General features: G+C 35.1%; 1 protein-coding gene across 1 annotated transcript; it reads left to right on the top strand.

Moving 5' to 3' along the window:
* Positions 1 to 9414, top strand: LOC115966299 (histone acetyltransferase HAC1-like). The gene is made up of 14 exons (XM_031085557.1): positions 1 to 307; positions 393 to 623; positions 1148 to 3051; positions 3809 to 4090; positions 4174 to 4452; positions 4625 to 4753; positions 4900 to 5100; positions 5197 to 5339; positions 5459 to 5762; positions 7234 to 7373; positions 7775 to 7853; positions 7968 to 8441; positions 8790 to 9007; positions 9114 to 9414. Exons 1-14 carry the CDS (start codon positions 1 to 3, stop codon positions 9178 to 9180), a joined length of 4758 nt encoding a protein of 1585 aa, XP_030941417.1. The 3' UTR covers positions 9181 to 9414.
* Positions 9415 to 25495: the final 16081 nt, after the last annotated feature.

Below are 25495 nucleotides of genomic sequence, written 5' to 3'. Positions count from 1 at the left end.
ATGAATGCTAAGCAATACATGTTTGGCCAGAGCCTTGGTCAGATACCAAACCTTTCTGTCCCGAATATCCAGAGTCTATCCCAGATGGGAGACAATGGCTTAGGTTGGCAACAAGTAGGCTCTGCAAGTTGCTGGCGGGATCCTTTTCCCCAACAGAACATTTATGATGCAAGCTCCTATCAATATGACTACTGCAACTCAGATGCACCTAAGCCTCCTTCTGATTTCTTTGATGTTGCTAGCACTGGCTTTACTGAGCATAACATGGTCATTACGAAAAACACTGATCAATTGCACTTCATGAAAGGTGAGCCACTTAGCCTGCCCAATGCTACCTTTGTTAAACAATTCTGTACTGTTCTAGTTCTTGGTCTAATAATATTCTTTTGTAGGAAATGAATGGGATTATGCCAATATGTTCATGTCTTGTGATATGGAGGAGTTGCTTCCACCAATGGTTCTTTCTCCTCAGGAGACTTCAAACATCACTATGTTTTCCAATGAGAATGAAATTTCTGATTTTGGACTTTTTAATGGAGGGCCAGGCTCTCTTCAGGGCAATCAAAAGTATGATTCTGAGGCATCAGTCAAATGCCATTTTCAACAGCAACAACTTGATCATGGTATGTTTTGAAAGTTTTTGACTAAAACTCATGTAATTTTGAACTCTTGTATTGTTCTTGAATTAGTCATATATTCCATGACATTATAATAGGAAACTTATTATTTTACTTTGCAAGTAGTTTGAATAATTATTCAATGATACAAGAGGTTTCTATTTTAAATAAACTGCACATCCAAGTTTCTTGACTTGTAACTTGTGAGTCTGGAATTTCAATAAACAGTTCATTTTGCATGTTCCAAATACTATAGTTCACTGAGCCCATGTGATTTGGTAAATATTTTCTCGGAGACCATATGGTAATATTCTAATCTGCACTGAACCTATTATCATGAAATTTGTGGTTTTATCTGTGCACTAGACTACCGATGCAGTTTGTGATTTTTATCATTTTTTAGGTATAATGTTATATCCTATTTATAGCATACTATTATAGAGAAACATACCCAATTTTATTTCTGGATATCATTCTCATATATTCATTTCTTTTTCCCTGTTTTGGTGATCTTTATGTCTTACTCGTAGTAATGCTGTCCCAATTGGATCCGACAAAAGTTCCAGTCTGTGTAGGGAATAATCAGTTTACTCAATCAATGGTGCTTCCATCTGCATTCAGGGAACATCCTTCAGATATACTGATTCCTCAACATGGTATTCACCAAGTTCCTGTACCTTTTATGCCTAGCATGATCTCCAATGGACAGATCTCAACTCTTGAGGATACAATGCAATATTACTCCGTGAAGTCTGAAAATAGCCAACACCAAACCCATGAGTCATATGTTCAGTTTGATAAGCCATCTAAGGCATGGTCAGAATGCTGCTCGGTTGATCAATATGAACTTTTCCATCAAAATGAATGTGAGCAACCACAGTTTCTTTCAGAAAATTTAGATGGGTTTCAACGCTTGGCTTCAGGAATTTCTACACCAACTGGTTTTCAGTCAGAAAGAACTGAAGGTAGCCTTCTAATGGATTTTTATGGTAGAGCTCCTGATAGGCCCAATTCTGACAACTATTTTGATGTGCTGCCTCCTTTAAAACGTCAGAAGATTGAAAATCCTATGTGTACCTCTCCAAATGAAAATGAAACTTCTCATCAGTTGGCTCCATTGTTGGTTCAACCATGCTCTCCTGAAGGACTAGTAAACTTGAAGCAAAAGTTTGATTCTTCTCTGTCTATGAATTCTGAGGTTCCCATGGTGGATATGGAAGACAATGTCAATGCGAATTCCAATAATTTGGGGTACAGAAGGAGTGTGCCTGTTCTTCCTATTCACTCCCAGAAGAAGTCTGAAAAGAGACAACACCAACCCCATCGAAATGAATGTGAGCAACATCAGTTTCTTTCAGAAAAGTTAGATGGGGTTCAACACTTGACTTCAGGAATTTCCGCACGAACTGGTTTTCAGTCAGAAAGAACTGCAAATAGCCTTCTAATGGATTTTTATTGTAGAGGTCCTGATGGGCCCAATTCTGGCAACTATTTTGATGTGCTGCCTCCTTTAAAACGTCAGAAGATGGAAAATCCTATGTGTACCTCTCCAAATGAAAATGAAACTTCTCATCAGTTGGCTCCATTGTTGGTTCAACCATGCTCTCCTGAAGGACTAGTAAACTTGAAGCAAAAGTTTGATTCTTCTCTGTCTATTAATTCCGAGGTTCCCATGGTGGATATGGAAGACAATGTCAATGCGAATTCCAATAATTTGGGGTACAGGAGGAGTGTGCCTGTTCTTCCTATTCACTCCCAGAAGAAGTCTGAAAAGAGCCAACACCAACCCCATCGAAATGAATGTGAGCAACATCAGTTTCTTTCAGAAAGGTTAGATGGGGTTCAACACTTGGCTTCAGGAATTTCCGCACGAACTGGTTTTCAGTCAAAAAGAACTGCAAATAGCCTTCTAATGGATTTTTATTGTAGAGGTCCTGATGGGCCCAATTCTGGCAACTATTTTGATGTGCTGCCTCCTTTAAAACGTCAGAAGATGGAAAATCCTATGTGTACCTCTCCAAATGAAAATGAAACTTCTCATCAATCGGCTCCATCATTGGTTCAACCATGCACTCTTGAAGGACTAGTAAACTTGAAGCAAAAGTTTGATGTTTTGTCATCTATTAATTCTGAAGTTCGCATGGTGGATATGGAAGACAATGTCAATGCAAATTCCACTAAATCGGGGTCCAGGAGTGTGCCTGTTATTCCTAAAGAGCTCAGCTTTGATCATAAAGAGAAGGAGGTAAAGGTCAGGAGTGAGATGTATCAGACAGAGCCAGAAATAGAAAATAAATCTACCGCACCAGAAACTAATTGTGCGAAAGAAGTACAGTCTGGGAATATGAAGATAAAGGGTGTCTCCTTAACTGAATTTTTCAATGCAGAGCAATTAAAGGAACATATATTGAGTCTGAGGAAGTGGGTTGGTAAGGTGAGTACATTATACTGCTGCTTTGGTTATGTTTATAACTGTTTCCATTCAGCCTTTTCCTGCATGGTGCTGTATATTTCTATTATATTTGGGACATCCACAGTCATAGACTACATTTCTTTTTCTAGCGTCCCTTTTGTCCTTTTAGCTCCTCTTACTTGAACCACTTGAATCATGCCTATAATTCTTATATTGATGTCTAATGTGATGGTTCTGAACTAGTAAAGGTGGCATCTACATATTATCATCATGATTTTGAGGGCCATTCTGTTATACGTTTTTTTTTAAAAGGTTAAATTACTAATTTGGTCCTTCAACTATTGGGTACAGTTCAATTTGGTCTCTCAAATATTAACTGTGTCATTTTAGTCCCTCAAGCATTAATTGTATCAATCTAGCCCCTCAACTTTCAAAATCAAGTTATTTTCATCTTTGGATCTTATCTCCATTTAAAATTTAACAAAATTAGTTGATGAGGTAAATGAAAAAAGGGTGTAAAGGAAAGTGTAAAAAAAATCAAAAATCAAAATCAAGTCAGTTCCAACAGGAAAAATACCCAAGGATGACAAGGACTTGATTTTGAAAGTTGAAAGACTAATTGAAACGATTCGTAGTTAAGGAACCAAATTGAAATTTACTTAGTAGTTGGAGGACCAAATAATAGTTGTTAATGATGTAATTACTTTTTTTCATTTAATAGACCTTGCTTTTAAGTTCATGGGAGCACTAATATGTATATGTATCCTTTTCTAAACAGACTATACCAAAGGAAGAAAGGGGAAACAGTGAAAATGTATGTCAGTTGTGTGCATCAGGAAATCATTCTTTTGCCCCTGTACCAATATATTGTTCACGTTGTGGTGCTTGTATCAAGCGCAGTGTAATTTACTACTACACAACAGATGAAAGTGGTACACAAAATTGCTTTTGTAACTCATGCTACAAGAACTCTCAAGCTGGGAATATCAAACTCCAGGGTATTTCTGTTTCCAAGGCAACACTTAATAAAAAAAAGAATGATGAGGAAGCTGAAGAACCGGTAAGCTAAATCTTAATTTTTTTTTTTTTTTCCCAAAAAAGAAAAATCATGAAAGACTCACATCCTATGGCTATTGCTTGCAGTGGGTTCAATGTGATAAATGTGACCGATGGCAACATCAGATATGTGCTCTTTATAATGAAAAAAGAGATTTGGAAAATAAAGCTGAGTACATATGCCCCAAATGCCTCATAAAAGAAATAGAAACTGGGAAGTGTGTACCCTTGCCGAAGAATGGCATTTTGGGGGCAAAGGATCTGCCTAGAACCATGCTTAGTGATCACATAGAGCAAAGACTCTTAAGGAGTCTGACACGAGAGAAAGAAGAGAGAGCAAAGGCTGAAGGAAAAAATCTTGACAAGGTATATATACAAACTCCAATGAGGATAATGCATTTTTAGCAATCTTAAATTCTTGGTTATGCTTATATTGCCATCTGTGTGCATACATTTATGTTTCCAACTATCTGTTAGCTAGTATTAGATTAGAGAAAAGAAGATTAATTATTATATATTCTTCATAATGCCTAACTAGGTGCCAGGAGCAGAAGATCTTGTTGTCAGAGTGGTTTCATCTGTTGACAAACATTTGAAAGTGAAGAAGCAGTTTCTGGATATCTTTGATGACGAAAAGTACCCTGCTGAATTCCAATACAGATCAAAGGTGAGAAAGAGATTGCACTTGGGGGATTTTTTTTAGGTTAATTGATTTACTTTTCATCATGTCAAATCATATTGCAGATCTTTCAGTGTCATGACCAGTTAATATTTTTCCAAAAAAGTCTGACTACACTCCTTTCTCCATTTCAGGTGATTCTTTTGTTTCAAAAGATTGAAGGAGTAGACGTATGCCTTTTTGGTATGTACGTCCAGGAGTTTGGCTCAGAATGCAGTCCTCCCAATCAAAGATGTGTTTATCTTGCATATCTTGATTCTGTCAAGCACTTCAGGCCTGAGATAAAAACTATTACTGGAGAATGTCTCCGTACCTTTGTTTACCATGAAATAATGGTGAGTTACTTTGTTTCTTTTGCTACTTGTTTTGTTCCTCTGGTTGTGACTGATACAATTAAAATATAATGTGTCATTTTTTTTTCTCATCATCAGATAGGATACCTTGATTTTTGTAAGAATCGAGGTTTTGCGGCCTGCTACATTTGGGCCTGCCCACCTTCAAAGGGAGAAGATTATATATTATATTGCCATCCTGAGATTCAGAAAACACCAAATTCTGATCAGCTGAGGCACTGGTATCTCCCTCCCTCCCTCTCTCTCTCTCTCTCTCTCTCTCTCTCTCTCTCTCTCTCTCTCTCTCTCTCTCTCTCTGTGTGTGTCTTGAATAGGTGTTTTTCCCCCCCAAAATTTGCAGGTATCTGTTGATGCTGAGGAAAGCAGCCAAAGAAAATATTGTGATCAATTCTACTAATTTATACGATAACTTCTTTGTTCCTAATGGAGAATGCAAGTACAAGGTTACAGCAGCTCGTTTACCATACTTTGATGGTGACTATTGGTCTGGTGCTGTTGAGGATGAGATCAGAAGTCTTGAAAAAGAAAGCCCAGGAGAGTCTCAGAGGAAATTGAAGAAAGTGATGAGAAATAGAGCTTTAAAAGGCATGGGACATGCAACTCCTTCTGGGAATGCTACAAAAGATATTCAAATCATGCAAAAAGTAAATCTCTTACTCAACTTGATTAAATTAGTCTGCATACTCAATAGAAGCTATGTTAATGTTTTGACTTTTGAGAGCCATTAAAGAATTCCACTGATCAACCAACCTAGGTCTGCATGACATTTACTTTATAAATAGGAAACATTATCATGGAATTGGAAATAGGTAGAGTATAACTTATTTATTTTGGAGATGAACGAGAGTGTTGAATGTAGGTATAAGGTGGCAGACATTGAGAAACAACACGTATTCTAGACATGGGGAGATGGTTATATGATTATCAGTTTGCGTCCATAAGAACTAGATATATTATGTATTATGAAAACATTAACTATCTCATTAACTCATAATTCTGCACTATTTTCAGCAAAGGAATCAAATTGTTTTATTATTTTCGAAACAAGTGTCAGGCACAGGTTGGCACAAGTTTTGGTGTCCAGTGTCAAACATGCCAAATTTTAATAGTAGTCTTTAACACACCAAAATTTTTATTGCTGAAGTTGCCTATAAATGATATTGAAACCAATAATTGAGGGTGTGAAAAGCTTCTCATATCTATGATTCAGTTACACATAACCTTGTCCTGGTAACTTGATTATTTGATACTTATACTTTCCTAGGTGCCCGCAGAACTTATCAGTGCCATGACAAAATACCACTAGCTTGGCAAAAATTGTCATGACCACAACTAGGGACGCTTAACTAGCTTTAACTATGAAATTCTTTTTTGGTGCTTACCTTTTATATCATTTTCTAAAAGTTGATCTGCTTACATTAAGAAGCCTTTTCTGAAGTTTCTTGCCATTTTGTAATTTTGGTAAAAAGAATCTTGTTATCAGGAAAATTTTGGTGCAAGTAAGAGTAGCTAAAAAAGTCCTTTTCTTTTAAAGAATTTGACAAAATTAGAACTTAAAAATTTTCACCTTTCTTGTACATTAACCAAATAACAGCTTGATAATTTTGATGGCTGAGGGGTAAGGAAAGTCAGATTACATGAAACCATGCCTGAAATTCAATGTCTTGGACCTAAGAAAAGGAATATAGCGGGCTCCTTCTATAGGTTTTGATATCTTGTTAATCCATTTAGGGTCAGAAGGATGCTGCTCAGGTTTTATTTATGCTTTTTATACAATCTTGAGTTTTTTTTTTTTTTTTTTTTTTTTTTTTTAAATTAAAAGATAATAATAATAATATTTCTTCAAGGGGGACATCTTAGCGGTTTGCTTCTCTTCCTTGAATTTTAACATTCTACTTATTTTTGTGAGAACACGGGAGATTGTAGATGGTTAACTTTATACCCCGTATACATTTGATTCAAAGCTAGAACTTCCAGAAATTTGGGAAACTTTTCACATTTTCATGTAGCATTAGGTCAATAAGCTCAAAGGATGAATGAATTGTTTTTCTTTCTTTATGATTGCACTAGTTACTAATTCTTGTTTTTTTCTTTTTTTTTTTTCTCACTTTACAGTTGGGGGAAACTATCTTACCCAATAAGGAGGACTTCATAATTGCCCACTTACAGTTTATTTGCACACACTGCTGTGAAGTGATATTATCTGGTCACCGATGGGTTTGCAACCAGTGCAAAAATTTTCAGCTGTGTGAAAGGTAACAATTTTATTTAAAACCACACTTTATCTAGTATTTTTTCCAATCCATGTCAAGAATTATGCATTTATGGTGGTTCTTCTATATTCATATAAGTTATGACATTTTTCGTGTAGCCCTACTATGCTATTTTATTTTAATGGCTCTTCCATCCTCTCAAGAAATAATTAGACGATACAAGCAATGTAGAAGTGTGGTGCAAACTGAATATTCATCAAATATGGACTATGTAGATGCAAGATCTCAACTATGTAATATGGTGGTTATTTGCTGTAATGAAAAGTGGGTAACAATAATAAGCAAGATAATCAACAAGTTATGAACATGCATGTGTTGCCGACTTATTGAAAGGAAATATAACTCTGAAATGAATTAATTTTTGTTCCAATCATATGTTGCAGATGCCATGATGAGAAGAAAAACCTCTACGGGATGGACACACATACTTCAATGAGCAAGGATAAGCATTTACTCTCTCAGGTGAACTTCAAGCCTTTAGATTTCAATCGATAGTTTTGTGAATACAAGGTGCCAATATTTGGTACATATTCATCTCCGCCCAGACAATTTATATGGCCTTCTTGCCCCTTTCAGGTTATGGTTGATGATGTGCCTTCAGTTACCAAGGATGAAGATCTTACTTTAGACACTGGATTATTTGAAAATAGGCACACTTTCTTGAGCTTCTGTCAAGGCAACCGTTATCAGTTTGACACACTTCGGCGGGCTAAGCATTCCTCAATGATGATTCTGCATCATCTCCACAATCCAACACTGGAGACCACTGAAACTAACTGCAGCAACTGCCTTAAGGATACTACGGTTGACCAGAGCAGAGGAAGTGGGATCTGCCCAGAGTTAGTCGTCAGTGCTGCAAGCAATCAAGAGAAAGGACGTTCTTGTCATAATCATGAGTTGATTCAACAGTTTCCCACAACTTGTCATGGGATAGAGACTAAAGAAGCAAAGCAAAAGACATCACATGTTCATTCTTCAACAATAAAAGAGATTAAAGAGGAAAAGCAAAAGGCTTCGCATGTCCATTCTTCAACAGAAAAAGAAAAATGCGTAAGAAGTCTCTATCAATTATTATCAGTTTTAGAGTGATGACTTAATCATGAATTTCAGAATCCTCTTGTAAAGATTTTGATCTTGTCAACGTTTCCATAGTTTATTTATGCACTACACATAACAATGGAAACATTTGAATGGATTTAGAATGTCATTTTTACACCTAAAACAAATTGAAAAATGCTTTCTAACATATTATATGTACATGTACAATATTGTTTCCTTAGGGCAATTGGTTTGCGAAGGATTACATGTATTCTAACTTGTAATAGTAGGCAACTGATGCTCAATACTTTTCCTTTGTCATTACAACTTAGTGAGTAATCTTGTAAATTGGTGTTGCAGAAAAGAAAATTGCTGGCTATTTTAGCACATGCATTTCAATGTGTAGCGTGTCCCTGCTCCGACCAAAACTGTCTTAAAATGAGAAGGCTGTTCCAGCATGCAAAGAAGTGCACTTCTTGGCTTCGTGGGGATTGTCAACAGTGCAGGAAGGGACGGGCGTTACTGATATTGCACTTGAGAAATTGTACAGAACCAGATTGTCGCGTACCATATTGCACGTGTGTTATTACTTTCATTTTTAAGTCATAATCTTGATTCTTATGTCATAACTCTAATGATTTTAGAACATTCTCATTATTTGAATCTATTTACTTCAATTTCCAGGGATCTGAAGAAACATGCAGAAGCTCGAGCATTGCAAACTGACGCTTGGTGCAGGGATGCCACTTAGATTTTGTCAATTAGCTAAGCACTGAAGGCTGCAGAGAACAGTTGATTCTCCCAAGTGTACAGATAGAGCTGGAGGGTTAACAACAGCAGCTGAACTGCTGAAGTATAAAATTGTGAAGAAAATTCAACAATACAGTTAGCTGGCATCAGAATAATGGTACAAATATATGTAAATCAAAATGTTTACAGTTACTAATTATGCAGTTGGTTCAGGAAATTCATTCATGCAGTTAGATAGCAGCTTCATTATTATCATACAATTATGTGTAAACAAAAGCTTTCTCATTCATCAAAAAAAAAGGGTTTACTCAGTGTATTGCTTGATATTTCCCGAAATCAAGTGTGAATTTGCTATTTTAGTAGCCTTTCATACAAAGCATATCTGTTATTATGTGGTCACTAGAATCAATCCTGTTTTTACAACATCCTTTTTACTTGATTCTTTTAGGAAATATACAAGTAAAGGTGATCATATTGCTACTTAGAAAATAATCAATTTGTTTTACCTTATTCCTATGAATTTTGGGTCTCAATTAAAAAGTAAGAAAGAGAAATTTACCAGCATAACAAAATTCGGTGCAATAGACACTTAGCAGCTAGAACATCAAAGTAGGAACATATGTAACATAAAATAATAATAATAATAATAATAACAAAGTGAATTTGTCAAATTTTGAAATGTGTAATTCGGTAATGTCATAGTATTGGCAAATTACAATTTAAACCTCATAGTTAATGATGTTTTAAATCATACGTTATATTTTCAGAAATTTTAAATTAAACCTTACACTTTCAAAAAAGTTTCAACTCAAACCCTGTATCTTTTTTATGGTGGCATCTGACATGACACCAACAGAAAATGCTTAAACAAATCAATCTTGTGTAGTTATTTTAAAACACGAATCTATAATGTATACAAACTCTTTCATTCTTTCTCTAAAAAAAAAAAAAAACTCTTTCATTCCAAGCTATAAACCATTGTCATTTTGTTTTAGCATTCTCCATTAACGTCATGTATAATTTATGGCTCGCTTGAATTAAAACGTTTTTAAGTGCATGGCTTAATTCTAAACTTCTGAAAGTATGGGATATAATTTGAAACCAACCCCAACTTATAAAGTTAAAATGGTCTACAAGATTTGGAATTCTGAGTTTTAAAATGCAGATGAGAGCTTCATCATCAAGATATATATATATATATATATATATATATAATTTGTTTTATAAATATTTTGCGTTTTTATCACTTGAAGTTTCCTAAGCCATCCATTTTGTTTGAAAATATTTGGAGGAGTCCAAATCCCTCACTTTTTTAATTCTCCCAATTTGGGGGACCAAAATTGGCAATTAACTCCAATTGGCAATCTATATAGTTAGTAGGCAACATTTCAAAACTATATTTTTAACTAACATCTCAAGTTTAAAAGACTCAATTTAAGACTTATAAATCGAGCCTCAAAGACTCGGTTTCCATGTTCTGATCATATTTGATTTAGTGTTTTTCAACATAACGTCCACCTAGAACTCGAGTATTAGAGATTCGAGTTATATCTCGACCCTTTGAGCGTCGATTTTTGTGTTCTGAGAATGACGTGGTTTATCCACGTGGAAGCCACCTGGAAAGCGATCCTTAGAGACTCAATTTCATAAAGTTTTTATTCAAAATTCATAAGTCACAGACACAAGACCACTCTCATGCACCCTCTCCACTCTCACTCGGTCTCCACTCTCACGCACCTCCACTCTCATCCTGTCAATTCCTCAAAGACATAGACACTCTCAATTCCTCACTCATTGTGTCAAATCCTCATCCTCCACCAAATTCCTGTTCCACAGACCCACCCTCACTGAAGCCCACGCCAGGTAATCCGTTTCTTAAATGGTTTTTTTTTTTTTTTTTTTTTTGAGCTTTTTTCTATTCGTGGGTTGAACTATTGATATCAAACAAATTTCAAATTTCTATCTTAAACTATGCATTGTGCTAGGAAAGGGTTAAACCCATTGTTCTGCAATGATGGTGTTAGAGTTTGTTAACTGGGTCTTTGTTAAATTAAATTGTTAATGTTAGGATTTGTTAAAGTTGATGATTTAGTGTTTTATTGGATCCATGTTACTAAAAAATTTTAAGGAATTTTGAAAGTTTGATGACTTTCTTCTTGCTAAATTTGATAATGTCAGAAATGATATTGTGTTTATTTATTAATGTAATATTGTTGTAGTGTTATTTTATTTGATTTTATTTGCTCAGTTCTTGCCTTGCCTGCATTTACTGTGTTGGGATATTTTATTTGATATTGAATTATTGTTTCATTTACTTCTGTCATTTATATCATACCAATCCTCCCCGAAATTGGGATATTTTCTTCTGCTCTCAATCGGACCATAAGTTTTGGACTACCATAAACAGATATAAACTTCAATATTGTGGTCAATCATGAGTTAAAATCATGGCTAGAACCTGGGTAATCTGATGTTTAGTTAGCCAAAAACTAATTCTTTATAATTAGGAAAATATTTAGAGTTAGGAGATTTCAAGCTAACCCAAGTGTTTTCTAATACAAGCTTAATACTCATCTAAGTTTTCTTAAGCTCAAACACAATCTATTAGAACTTGTGTTGATAATTCTAGGTAGGTGTGAACTTGCTGAGAGAAGGCATTGATCCTCCATGGCTCCATGTAAGGTGTCAGTTATCAAAAACCCAAAATTTTGTTGGTTTGAAGTCATATGCAGGCAACAAATGTGTAGAGCAATTTTTTTTTTTCATATTTAGGTGCCTTAGGTACCGAGGACAAGGAAAATTGATCATCATTTATTTGGTGCTTTAGGTGCTTTAGGGGTCATTTACCCCTAAAGAAGAACATTTTGTAAATCATAATAAAGTTTATTTTCTTTTGAACATGGTATAGATTCTTATTAGAGGCAATGTTCGTGTGTGATAGAGACCTTAAACCTGTTACATGTGCGCTTATTCCTATCTTACATCATTCTTAGTTGTAATATATATATTTCTTTACCATGCATGTAGCATGATGATCAGGTCACCCAAAGGAAAGTGATACTAATTTTATTTGACGATAATATTAAGAAAATCAAAGCAAAAGTGTGTTTGATCTTCCTATACTACTAATCTTTTCAAAACCATGTCGATTGATTACTGAATCTCACGAGCAAATTTTTTTTAAGCCCCCACATCCTTTGCTTGTTTATTAATTTAAAGAGTGTATATATATATATATCTATAGCCCTATGAATTATTTGATATATTTCATCTTGATATGTAAAACTGTACTTTCAACTGGATTTGTTGGCCAACGTTAACACTTTACATATATAGTAATCAAAGTCTTTATTGTTTTTTCTTTATTTTTTTATTTTACCTTAGTAAATAAAGTATTGAGTATCCAAATGACTAGAGTTTTTTGAACACCTAATTATTTTCCATAATTTTTGTAGTCTTTCATTTTATACACATCAAGTAATTACAAGAATGAATCTTTAGAGTGTATACAAGATTCTAGTTAAAAGTTTTGAACTTAGGACCTCATGAGATAGTGAGAATCACTTAATACAACATCTTCAGATAAATCGAGTCTTTTTGTTTGTATGCACTATGCAATACTCTACATGAATATTAAAAACAAGAATAAGTACATTACATATTTCGTCATCACTATTATATAAATCCAAGTTGTTTCATACTTTCTTTTTGTGATTTGTGTTAGGGTTCCATGATAAATCTTTTAAAAAAAAAACTTCTTCTCATCAAAATATGCTGTTATGATCATGTTGTCATTAGCTGAAAAATAACAGACCAGTCACAATATCATACAAGGGACCCCACCTAAGCCTCACATGTAGAATTTATAGAGCACTAAATCAAATGCCTTATCTCACAAGGCCCTACTTCCTAAAGTCACACTTTGTAGAGAAACTCTCTCTCTCTCTCTCTCTTATTTAGTTGCTAAGAAAATCAAATGCCTTATCTCACAAGGCCCTACTTCCTAAAGTCACACTTTGTAGAGAAACTCTCTCTCTCTCTCTTTCTCTCTCTCTTATTTAGTTGCTAAGAAAACCTTTCTACTTCTCTATTATTTTCTCGGCAACCAAACAGAGTTCTTGACTTCTGCTAATTTTTGTTTTTCTTCAAATTCACCAAGCTGGTACTATCTTCCATATATATTCACACTTTTCCCTATCCAAACCCTCTGATTAGGTATCTTCTATATGTTCATTGATGAATCCAATTTCTCATTCTCCTTAAAAACCCAACTTTCAATCTTTGTATTTCTTTGTTTTTCAATTCTTAAATTTGGTTGTTTCTTTTTCTTGGATCTTAATTACTTACTTATAAATTGAATATTTTATACACTGAATTTAAACTTTTTATTAGGAACAAGAAGGTCAATTAATGATAGCTTTAGTTTTGGACTCATATTGGTTTTGTGTATTGTCATTGTGTGCTTTCAATGTATTAGTTTAGTTTTCAATTCATATTGTACTAGGAATAGTTTTGGATATTCAGTATCTCTTAGAGAATATTATATTAAACTTTCCAAAGACCACATGGAAGTTGTTCGGGGGCCTTTTTTGGTTGCCCAGCCACGTGTGGTCTATTGGAGGGATGACCTTATTAGGCCCGAGTTCTTTTTGGGGAGTTGCCTTCGGAACTCAACATTGAGCCACGTGGTCCAATGGCTACCGGCGTATTTTTTTAAGCCTACAAAATCATTAAAGCCAAAGTCTAAGAATCATGATGATGGTCGAATAACAATATGTGTTTGATATGATAGCTTTAATTAGTAGTTGTAATAACAGTTGAAATAAAGTAGAATTTATTTAGAGGTAAAGTAATCGTGTACTCAATGACGTAAATTTAAAGATATGGAAGCAAAGTCACTTATCTTTGTCTGGTTTATAGCTCCAACTGTGCAGCATCAGTGAGCTGATAGGATTCCAGTGGAATGCCAGGGTAGAGGCTAGTTAAGCTTGCCCCTCTTATCATGCATTTAAATGAATTTAAGCCTTGGTTAATTGTTGTAATAATAGTTAGAATAAAGTAATATGTATTTAAAGGTGAAGTAATTATATACTCAATGATGTAAATTTAAAGATAAGGAAGCAAAGTCACTTATCTCTGATGGTTCGCAGCCCCAACTGTACAGCTTCTGTGAGGTGGTAATATCCCAGCAGAGTGACCTCAGCGGTAGAGAGGTAGTTTTCCATGAGAGCTTCAAGATTGAAGGGGAAAAATGGGTGCAACTGGAGGGAGAGAGAATATGTCCAGCTGTGTGTATGGACTAGTTAAGTTTACCCCTCTCATCATGCACTTAAATGAGTTTTCCCCTTTGACAATGCTCTTTTAGCTGTTGTGAAGTTGTGAATAGTGTTGCCTTCCGAAGGAAGGGCTTTTGTAAGATGTAATTTGTGCCTTCTAAGAGAAGGGCTTTTGTAAGAAGTAGTTATGCCTTCTAAGAGAACGGCTTTGATATGAGATCTTGATGCCTTCTAGGAGAGGGGTTTTAGTAGTAGAAATTCATGCCTTCTGTGAGAAGGGCTTTTAGTATGAGTGTTTGATATCTCTTGAGAAGTGTAGAGATAGTAAAAGATATAGATGTTTTGTGGGATGTAGTATTTATAATATGTATGATATATGAAAGTATGAGAGATATGGAGGTTAAAGATAGTAAGAATGTGAGATTATAACTGCTGGAGAAGTTATAGAGATTGCTTTCCAAGAGGAAAGATTTTGTAAGAGAAGAGTATGGAGATGTGTTTAGGTATTTGGAGATAGGAGCAATAAGATAGGTGTAGAAGAGTATTGAGATGTGTTTATAGGCAGCAAAATAATAGAATTTCAGAGTGAGAGAGTATGAGAGTGGAGCTTAGAAGAGTTGTGGTGTGTTATATGTAATGGTGTAGTAAATGTGTATGATATTGTGTAAGAGAAGTGAAGAAAGAGATGTTTAGAGATATAGGTAGCAAGATATATGTATCTTCAGAATATGGAAAGTGAGATAATGAGTATAAGAGAGTAATAGTATTGTAGTGTGTTTAGCAAAGCTGTTGGGATTCTCTGTTGTGATTGTATGAAGGCTTATGAATGACATTTATGAGCTTAGGGCTGAAGAGTTTAGTTCCTAATTTAGAAACTAAAAAACTCAGAAGCTCAGAACTTCATTAAGAGCTTCAGAAGATAATTAGAGGGAGAAAGAATAGGGAAGCTTATGAGAGAGTTGTTCTCCATTGGTGTCCCCCACTTGAGGTGTTGACGAAGGGTCCCCTTTAGATCTAAGTTTAAGGGGGTATTTTAGCAAAGAATATCAGCCAAAATCTGTCCCAACTAGCAATGAATCTTCAGAAAATCCATCTTAAGATTTGGCCAAAAATGGTATGTTTAGCTTTAAGGTGTTCTTGTTGTTTCGGATAAGAGCTGTTGGGGAAAGAGCAACAGAAAAGGAAGGTATTTTGGCAAGAAAAAAGTAGTTACAATAGTTGGTTTTGGTTTTAGCCAAATGTGGAAAAATCAATAATGCTCAAGCTGCTGGGTCAGCTGTCACAACTGTTCTGAAAAAGCTGTCACAGCTGTTCTGAAAAAGGTGTCCCAGCTATCAGGAAAAAGCTGTGACAGCTATCCTGAGACAGTTATCACAACTGTCATAAGACAGCAGTTTGCTTTGGGCAAAAGAAAATGAGGTCAGTTGGGTGATTTCAAACTACTGGAGAGGTCATTTCATGGATTTGACTAAAAAATGGTAAGATCTCTTTGAAAAGTATCTTGCTATTTTATGTATAACAGCTGGTTGCTGGGATTTCAGCATTAAATGGCTAATGATATCATTTCCAGGCAGGTGTCAAGTGCTAAATACACTACTGGGGTTCAACTAGAAATGTTTTCTTTTTCGAGTGTTTGCGTTTTTGGTCCAAAGTTCCATTACAACACATTTTTAGCAAGTAATAGAAGAATTGGTTGAAAATTAATGAAACTTTGGAGATTTAGTCAAGGTCTCATTGGGTTGTGACATAATCTTGGTGAGTAAGAAGAGTATTTAATGTTCTACTCTGGCAGTTAGCAGAGAAATATATGGTCTGATTGTGGTAGACAGCAACTGGATATGAGAGATATTATGAATATTTTGCATATATTTGGAGATAAAAGATAGCCAATCAAATTAGGTCATGAGTTTGAGTTGGATTTTAGCTGAAAGAAGTAATGTAGTTTATACAGAATAATATAATGAAGTTTCTAAATTTGTATAGCAACAGCTAGGGATTGAATGAACAGTTATTTTCCCAGCAGTTAGATGGTTGGAGATATTGAATATTTGTCACATGATGAATATTAAGTTTTAGGAAAAGAGCAATAGGGAATTTTTATCATCTAAAGTGCTATGTGATAAGAGATGCTTACCATATGTTACTCGATATACATGGACTCGTCAGAGTTTAGGGAGTTGGAGAAGACATGCCAAGTAACATGTCTCTTTTATCAACTTTAAACTGCTGGAACTTTACTAAACATACCTCTTGGCCCTCCAAACCACGACTCCCAAAGTTTCCTCAAAGAGACTTATAAGCTTGGATCATAAGCTGAAGACGAGATGACGTACCTCGGGTTTTGTTGTCATTTTGTGTAAATATGGGCTCTTATTGAAGAAGCCACTTGCCATGAGTGTAAGAGAGGTAATATGGGCCGTGAGCTTTGATTCATTACTTAAGCCCAATCCATATGTTGATGTTGATGATGTCATGGGGTTATGATCCCAATTGATGAAAAGGAAATGTGGACCATGAATCCGCCTCTTGAAGTAAGGATCTCGTGGGCCATGTGAGCCCAATCCATGTAATTGAATGAGATATGAGCTTATTTTGGACTTTAAATAGATTTACCCAAAAAATCAATAATATGTTAATATGGCATGGGTTGCCAATGAAGTAATGCCACGTAGACCGAAAAAATGGTCCTCAACAGAAGTCATCTTCTACTTGCTTTTGAAATGTTATTTATTAATCAACTACTCTTTTTCTTGCTTCAAAAATTTACTTAAAAAAAAATCCTAAGTCTAAAAAGCTCTTTGTTCCTATTGGCCTTTTTTGCTTCAATCTTTCATCTTTTATAGAATTCTCATTGTACAAAATGGCTTTTATTGCTCTACCTCATACCTAGTTCCATAAGCATATTGTGTGTTCATTTCTCAAACTAATTGCTGTTGAGGGAGAAATTGATGCCTCTGAATAAAGTGTTCGGAAGCCAAGCCAAAACTTGACTATGGCCTCTTGAGATGGAACCAAAAGGCTTTCGGTGTGATGACAAGCCTATCCGAGCAAGAAAACAAAGGCTGCACTTGACAAAACAACAACAAAATCCCAATGAAAAATACTTTACAATACTTAATTAATACGTTAGTGGTCCTATTCTAATAGCGCAAGGGAATTAAATTCTCCAGCAGTAAGGGTAAAATTACATTTAAGTCCAAAAAGATAAATTCTCCAACGGCAAGGGTGAAGTTACACAATCCAACAGTCAATGATTAAATAAATTTAGGTAAGTGTTGACTCTTGGGGGTCCTTGTATGTCTCGGTCAGGGGAATTTATTGTACTTTTAGCCATCATTACATCAATATGAGGGAAGAGTTCGATTGTTACAAATACATTATATCCTTTAACAGTAAAATAAAAAGTAAAAATTAAAGGTTCCATGGGAAGAAGAAAAAGATTAATTGGCATGATGTGAAGGGAGAGAGGGATCCCAGCACAATGCAGCAAGTATTAAACTAAGATTTTGGTAAGTGCATGTTCATAAGGCATGAATGAGATAATGTGGGCTGTTTTAAGTGAGTGGGATAGGATTGATACTGAGTTTAAGGCTTTAGTGAGTAGTGGGCTATTTGTGACTAATTTGGGAGACACTTATGAGCTGTGATTGTGTAAAAAAGTGGAAAGAATATCTAAGGTTGGGTGAGTATGGTCTAAGGGGAATGAGTGGTTAGCTTAAGGAAAGCTAAACCACCAGCAAAAATGGCAAACTAATCAAGAGTTTCAGAGGGAGTAGCTGTGTGTTTGTGGGTTGAGGTGCTTATGTTTTTATAATGGAGTTTTTGGGAAGCATTAATTAACAAGAATCCAAAAAACGTAGGACTGATCAGAGGCAGTAAATCAAGGTTAATCTTCCTAGGATTTGTACAAAAGTAGGAGATTTACTTTAGGGGTTGCCTTGTTTCTTTGGGTAATATATGACATATGATGGGATTTTGGAGTGTTTTGCATTAAATGCCAAGATTTCTGGGGCTGAGCTTAACCAATGGGATTAAGGCATGTATCAAGAACGAATCATAATGCTACAACTGAGATTTGGACCCCCAAGAAGTAGGATTCAACACCCCAAGCCAGGTGTCAAACTCTAAGTCCACTTCAGGGGGTTCTGCTGGAGATCCCTTTATGCTCTCCAAACCACATGTTCCCAATTTTTCCCCTTTAGGATTCATGGGCTTGGTACATGAATCATGTCTTGAATGTTTTTGACATTTATAGCATCAATTTGTTAAGGTTTGGATAACTTAGTTTCAGCTCCTTTTTTGCTGGAGGTACAGTCTTGAGGAAGATGATGGAGTTCTATCATCCTTTAGACTTCAGCTGATATCACAACCCTTGGGCACTATTCACGTCAGGTAGAGGGTGACAGAAAGCTGATGGGACAATCTCTAGTTCTTCCTCAAAGACTTGGTTTTCTTGTAGGGGCCTCCAGCTGTACTTTGGTTAAGGATGAACAAGTGCTGGTGTCCACTTTCAATCCTCTGCCTCTTGCTGGAATCTTTTGGATTGGGCTTGCTCACATGGGCTAGGCTGTGTGCATCCTACAAAATGGACATCAATAACACATGTTGCCATGAGTTTTCATTCCTCATGGACTTTTATTAGTAAATATTTTTGGGTTTTTCATAGATACTTGCAATGGGCCTTTGGGCAATTAGTTGTAATGTTTGAAACAATAGGACAAGTTTCAAAATATCTTTGTAAATAACATTTACTATGATGAATTCCATACTGTAAATAATGTTCATGGTTTCTAATAATCGCATCATAATTTAAATGATAAGATTGTGGGTTTGAATATTTACCATGAGTGTTGAAGGTATATATTATGGATATTGTGATGCAAATGATGACCATGTATTTCATGGGTTTATAATATGAGAACATAATCTTCAAGATAATTCCCAATGAGCTTTTATAAGACGATTGCCATTGGTTTTGCCATAGTAATATTTAAGCAATAATTATACCATAATATTGTTTCTCTCCCAAGCGTAAATAATCTTCGGCTTTTTTATAAAATAGTGCTAATGAAAATTGGGCTTTGGATATTGCCAGTGGGGACTGGGTTTTTGATATTGCTAATGTAAACTAGGTTTTTGATATTGCCAATGAAAATTGGGATTTTGATATTGCTAGTGAGAACTGGGCTTTTTGATGAATAATTTGCCACGGGTTTGAATCATGTGCTTTGATCATGGGGTTGAATTGCATTGGAAAAATAGTATTGCCATGAATTTGAATCATGAGTTTTTTTGAAAATTTGCTAAGTATAAAATTCTTGGGCTTTAGAAAGGATTAGATTTTATCTCGCTCAATAAATAATTTGAGCTTTTAAGAGAAAATATTAGGTCCCATAGTGTTTTGCATTTGTAGCCCAATTTTGTAATAGAAAGGAGAAAGGCTGTGGGCTAGCATAGTGACAGTGAAAAAATATTTAGGCATGCCCAATAATTTGTTTGTGACATTTGAAAAGAAATAAATAGGTGTTAATATTAGGTGTAAAGAAATGTACCCTAACAATTGCTTATCATTCTTGTGTAGTATGCCTGCTGCAAATGTTGGACAGATTGACCATGCGCAGCTTGGACCCATTAACGATACGGTGTTGAGTTTGTAGGTTGACCATCGGTCAAAAGCTATTTGGAATGGGCAGGTAAAACACAACACTAAAACCATTTGTGTTGTTCTTAATTGTATCCTTCTTATGGTACCCCCATTTAATTCATAGAATGTACACACACCAACTGTCATATATATATATATATATATATATATATATATTTTTTTTTTTTTTTTGATAGGAAATACTTAGCTTCATTGAAAAGAAGATAATAGATTACATTTGTCTTGAGCACAAGCATGCTCAATCAGGCTAGGACATTCCTCTAGCCATGCAACATAATCACTAACATGACCAACTGTCATATATTAATCCATGGTTTTGTTCTGTGCAGGATCCGAGGTCCTTTACTTGCCGCAGCCGTAGTGAAGAGTTCACCAATCTAGAGCCAATGGTGGACCATTAAAGGACTTGGGAAGGACTCCTTAGGACCCCGGGTAGAGAGATTGACCATGGTCTGATAACGACTTTAGTGGAGCAATGGTGACCCAAGGCTCACACCTTCCACATGCCACATAGTGAGGTCACCATTACATTGTAGGATGTGGAGGTTCTTCTTGGGCTTCCTTTTGATGGCAAGGCTATAACAAGGAGCACACAAAAAGATTGGCGGGAGGTGTGCCGAGACTTCCTTGGCTTTGAACCTATAAATGATGAGACAAAGCAACTTACTGGCCAGAGGATTGTCATCAAACGGCTTTTGGAGCAAGTTGCCAGTCCATTGCCGCCTAATGCTGAAGAGGATTAGCTACATAAGTATGCACGATGCTACATCCTAGCGCTATTAGGGGACATAATCTTCATGAACAAATCTGGTGATAGGGTGCATCTAATGTAAGTACAGCAGTTGGAAGACCTTCGCAACCCACGAAGGTACAGTTGGGGAAGTGCTTGCCTTACATGGTTGTACAAAGAGTTATGCAGGGCAAGCGATAAGACAGCCAGTCAGATTGGTGGGTGCTTGTTGTTGGTCCAGTATTGGGCATGGGCCAGGTTCCCATATTTGTGCCTGAGAGTTTAGCGTGGCCACTAGTGGGTGCTTATGGTCCTCCAGTGCGTGGTCCACTATCCCTAAAGTAAGTCTCTACCTCATACATGTCATATACATTATGTGATCGTTACCTAAGCCCACAATCATGTAACTTCATTTTTTTTATTTATTTTAAAGGCTTCTAGGAATTATTTAAGTCAATATCAAAAAATTTTAAACAGAGGTTCAATATATATGATTAGGTTAATATAACCTAATTTTGTATCAAATTTCCTAAATTATATGATTAGGTTAATATATATATGCTACTTCTTTTTATTATTTTTTTTTAATTTTATAAGTATATAAAAGCTACTTAATTAACCAAGCTTTAGTTTACTAGATTAACTATCTTATTAGAAAACATACTCTAAATGTAGCATAACAAACTATGCGCGTTTGTAATGATTAGTTGAAAAGCGAGTGGCTAGGCTAAGGTTATAATACTTTATTTAGAATTACTGTGTACATTAACCAAGCTCTCCCCAATAACATATTATAGTTAGCTGTGATGACCAGTGCATTTAGTTACTAATATCAATGACTATATCAATAGTGCTTGGCTTAGCTGTCCAGTGCATTTAGTTACTGATATTAAACAATTTGTTACCACAAAAAAAAAAAAAATATATATATATATATATATATATGATTAAAAAAGTTTGAACCAGTCCAAGCCAATTGGAGTGGCATCCAATACCATATTCACAGTGAGAGAGAATCAAGAAAAATTCCTAATGCCAATAAACATAAGGAATAATACCTAGGTCACCCATTAATGATTAAACTCACATTGAAGATGAGGCTCTTGTTGGTAGCTTCCCATGCTAAACCACCTCTGAAATCTAAGGTCCAAACCAACACAAAAGCCAGACCCAAAATTGCCAACACGTGTGCCACAAACGTGAAAGAAATAGCCCTTACACCAAGTACCATGTTTCTCTAAACCAAAAAACTCTATCCCCTCTATCCCCTAAATCTTTGAATAATAGCTATATACGGAAGTGAAAGCAATCTCTTATGGCTAAATATATTATGGTAGTAACATCTTTTATTTGCAAAAGTTAACCCTTTACTAAAATGCATCCCATCTTCCCAAGTAGAAACAAATGGTATCTAAAGACGTGAAGGATCAACCATATTTTCTCAAGTATTTACATAGAATGACTCAGTAGGAGGTGTGTAGGCAGTGGTCGTATTTGTGACATGCTTGACGCCATCATCGTTCGCATCACCTTCATCATGGTACTCCATATTTTCCTCTTCAAAATTGGGAACAAGTTCATGGTCATCCACATCCCTATCAAAGTTGCCTCGCTCAATCCTCTCTTCATACTCATCCATATCATCAAGATTTTCACCATTATTCGCAGCATGATCTTTGTCTTCATCTTCCTCCCCTAAATGTGTCTCCTGAGGTTGGAGTGTTTCACTAGTATTGGCAGCATGATCTTGAGATGGAAGTGTATAATCTCCCATTGTATAGCCTCCCATTGTAGTGTATCCATCATCTGGGGCTGTAAATTGTAAAGATGTAGTTGTTTGTTGCACCTCCTCAGCATCAACTTCTGCAAGCGACTCCAAACTTACGTACAACTCATGAGCATATACTTGGGGCATTTTATGAATTCTATTAAACATGATCTTTACATGTTTGTCTTCTTTGATCGCCATATACCTGTAATTTATCCGTTCATGAAAGACTTCTTGTGAGTAACGGTAAATAATCTTTATGTCATAAAAAGCAGGGTTTAATTTCAATTCTTCATTATTTTCATCTTCAAATCATTCAACGTCTTCAACCTATGACGTATCATGATATAATAGCACTGGATTCCTAGCCCTTTAAATGGGAATCCATCAATCTCTTCAGGATTGACAAGGGGTCCACCATAGTATATATTTATATCAATATTCTTCAGAGATTGTGAACGTATTAGAGTCAAGTGTAATATGTTAGTGACATATTTTATCTCTTTCATTTAACATCAATTACAAAACCTTTTTATCTACTCAAAGTGCAAAAATTACAACTTCTTAGATCATATGCATAGACAAACACACCCCACATTTGCATATACTCACCCCACATCACATACAAACACACTGAATCATTTTTTGTTTCATACTCAAAAAAAAAAAAAAAAAAAAAAAAAAACTCACCCCATTACAAAATTTCACTAACAAAAAAATAAAGAAAAATATTAAACCAAACAACAACAAAAATAGTCATGATAAAAGCCTAAAAATACAAATATATCTTAAATATTTTTTAATTTTTATAAAAGCTAGCATATATATACACTAACTTGTTACATCATATGCATATACAAACCCCACATTTGCATATACTCACCCTATCACATACAAACACACTCAATCATTATCATTTCATACTCAAACCAAAAAAAAAAAAAACTAAGCACACAACTCACCCCATTGCAAACCTTCAAATCATTCTAAAAAAATTTAAAGAAAAATATCAAACCAAACAAAAAAAAAAAATGGTCATGATACATATCCATAAAAAAACCTAACAATACATACATACATATATATATATATATACACACACAATAACAACTAGAGAGAGTGAGTGTTATAAAAACCTTACCTGACATGAGAATGTGTAAATGGGGGGTGAGTTTGATTTGAAGTTTTGTAAATGGGGTGAGTTTTGTATAAGAGTGAGAGACAGAGTGAGAGAGGAAGAGAGATTGCTGCTGGGTTTTTGGAGGAGGAAACCAAGAGACCCACATTATGAGGACTAAGGACAAGTAGCTGCCCAACCACGTGGATGCTTGTCCACCACAACTTACAAATCGAGTCTCTATGACTCGAATTCCCTTTTAAAAAACCGAGTCTCTAAGGCTCGGTTTCCAAGTGGCTTCCATGTGGATCAACCACGTCATTCTCAAAACACATAAATTGAGCCTCTAAGTGTCGAGATATAACTTGAGTCTTAGAGACCCAATTTCCAGGTGGACATCACGTGGAAAAACATCAAATCAAACATGATCAGAACACAAAAACCGAGTCTTTGAGGCTCGATTTATAAGCCCTAAATCGAGTCTTTTAAACTCGAGATGTTAGTTAAAAATATAGTTTTGAAACGTTGCCTACTAACTATATAGTTTGGCAATTGGGGTTAATTGCCAATTTTTGCCCAATTTAGGGGGTTTTTATCAGTTTTCTAAACTGTCCATATGTACTTGGAGGAGTTCAAGTCCCTCAATTTTTTGTTCTCCCAATTTGGGGGAATCTAGAGGGGTTCGGTTGAGTTCCACTTACATTAAAAAATAATGATAAACTTTGATAATTATCAATCTTTCCTTTGATATATATATTTTTTAATTGAACAAAAGAGAGATATAACTGTTAATTTATATGATGTTTTATTAATTCCGTATGAGCCCATTGTGTAAAGAATTCAAATAAGTTCACTTTGATGTATTTCAAAAACACATCTTCAATTGTTTTCAAAAACGTGTTTTGCAACAATAAAATTTAAAAAACAGATGCCAAACAAAAACTCAATATATGGGGCCCACGTTTTCAGGATTAAAAAAAAGAAAAAAGAAAAAAAAGACTTCAAAACAGTGACTAAACAAGCTTTTTTTTTTTTTCTTTTTTGTGTGTGTGTGTGGATAGGAGACTAAACAAGCTCTTAAATGCGAATTTTGCCCTCTATTTCTTATTGGAAAATTTTGAAATTATTCCATGTAGTTTACCCAGCATTCAATTTAGTGAAATTGTCATTAAAAACCACTTTGAATTTGGACTTAATAAAATCTCTGCATTGTGGTAAGTTTGGAGGGAAAGGAGAGTAGAGGGTAAGGGGGAAAAGGAAAGAAGAGGGTTGGGGAATTATTTTCCCTTCTGCCCTTCCCCTTGTTTGGATGCTCTGGAAATTTATGTAGGATAAAGGGAAATAAATATCTCTTTACTTTGTTTGGGTGTTTAAAATTAAGTAGGGGTATAAGAAAAGAGCTCATATAAATTGACAAATATGACTCCTATTTGCTCATTTTAAGAAAATAGATGTAAATTAACACTATAAGAGTGAAATTCAAGTGGGGCATTAAGAGCATCCGTAGCAGATGTTCCAAAAATTATGTCATTTTATCACATCAAATGCCTACTTTATTATTTTACCACATCTTTTTACAACATCCCATTTATCAGATGTTTTATAATTCAATTATATACATTAAAATAATATTTACTACACATTAAAATAATATTTACTACTCATCAACACAATAAACAAACAATAAATAATATACCACACATCTTCCGTACCGTGGCAAATTTGTCACGGTACTGTTCAATGTTGCAAAAAAAAAAAAA

Source organism: Quercus lobata, chromosome 2 (assembly GCF_001633185.2).
Source record: "Quercus lobata isolate SW786 chromosome 2, ValleyOak3.0 Primary Assembly, whole genome shotgun sequence".
Classification (NCBI taxonomy): domain Eukaryota; kingdom Viridiplantae; phylum Streptophyta; class Magnoliopsida; order Fagales; family Fagaceae; genus Quercus; species Quercus lobata.
The sequence above is the reverse complement of the archived record's forward strand: the minus strand, read 5'-3'. Positions and strand labels throughout refer to the sequence as shown.

Excerpts from the sequence above, each read along its gene's own strand:
- LOC115966299 (XM_031085557.1), top strand. The coding sequence starts at position 1 with ATGAATGCTAAGCAATACATGTTTGGCCAGAGCCTTGGTCAGATACCA. Across the intron at positions 4,453-4,624 it reads AAGGAAAAAATCTTGACAAG|GTGCCAGGAGCAGAAGATCT; the intron begins GTATATATACAA and ends ATGCCTAACTAG. Across the intron at positions 5,763-7,233 it reads ATATTCAAATCATGCAAAAA|TTGGGGGAAACTATCTTACC; the intron begins GTAAATCTCTTA and ends CTCACTTTACAG.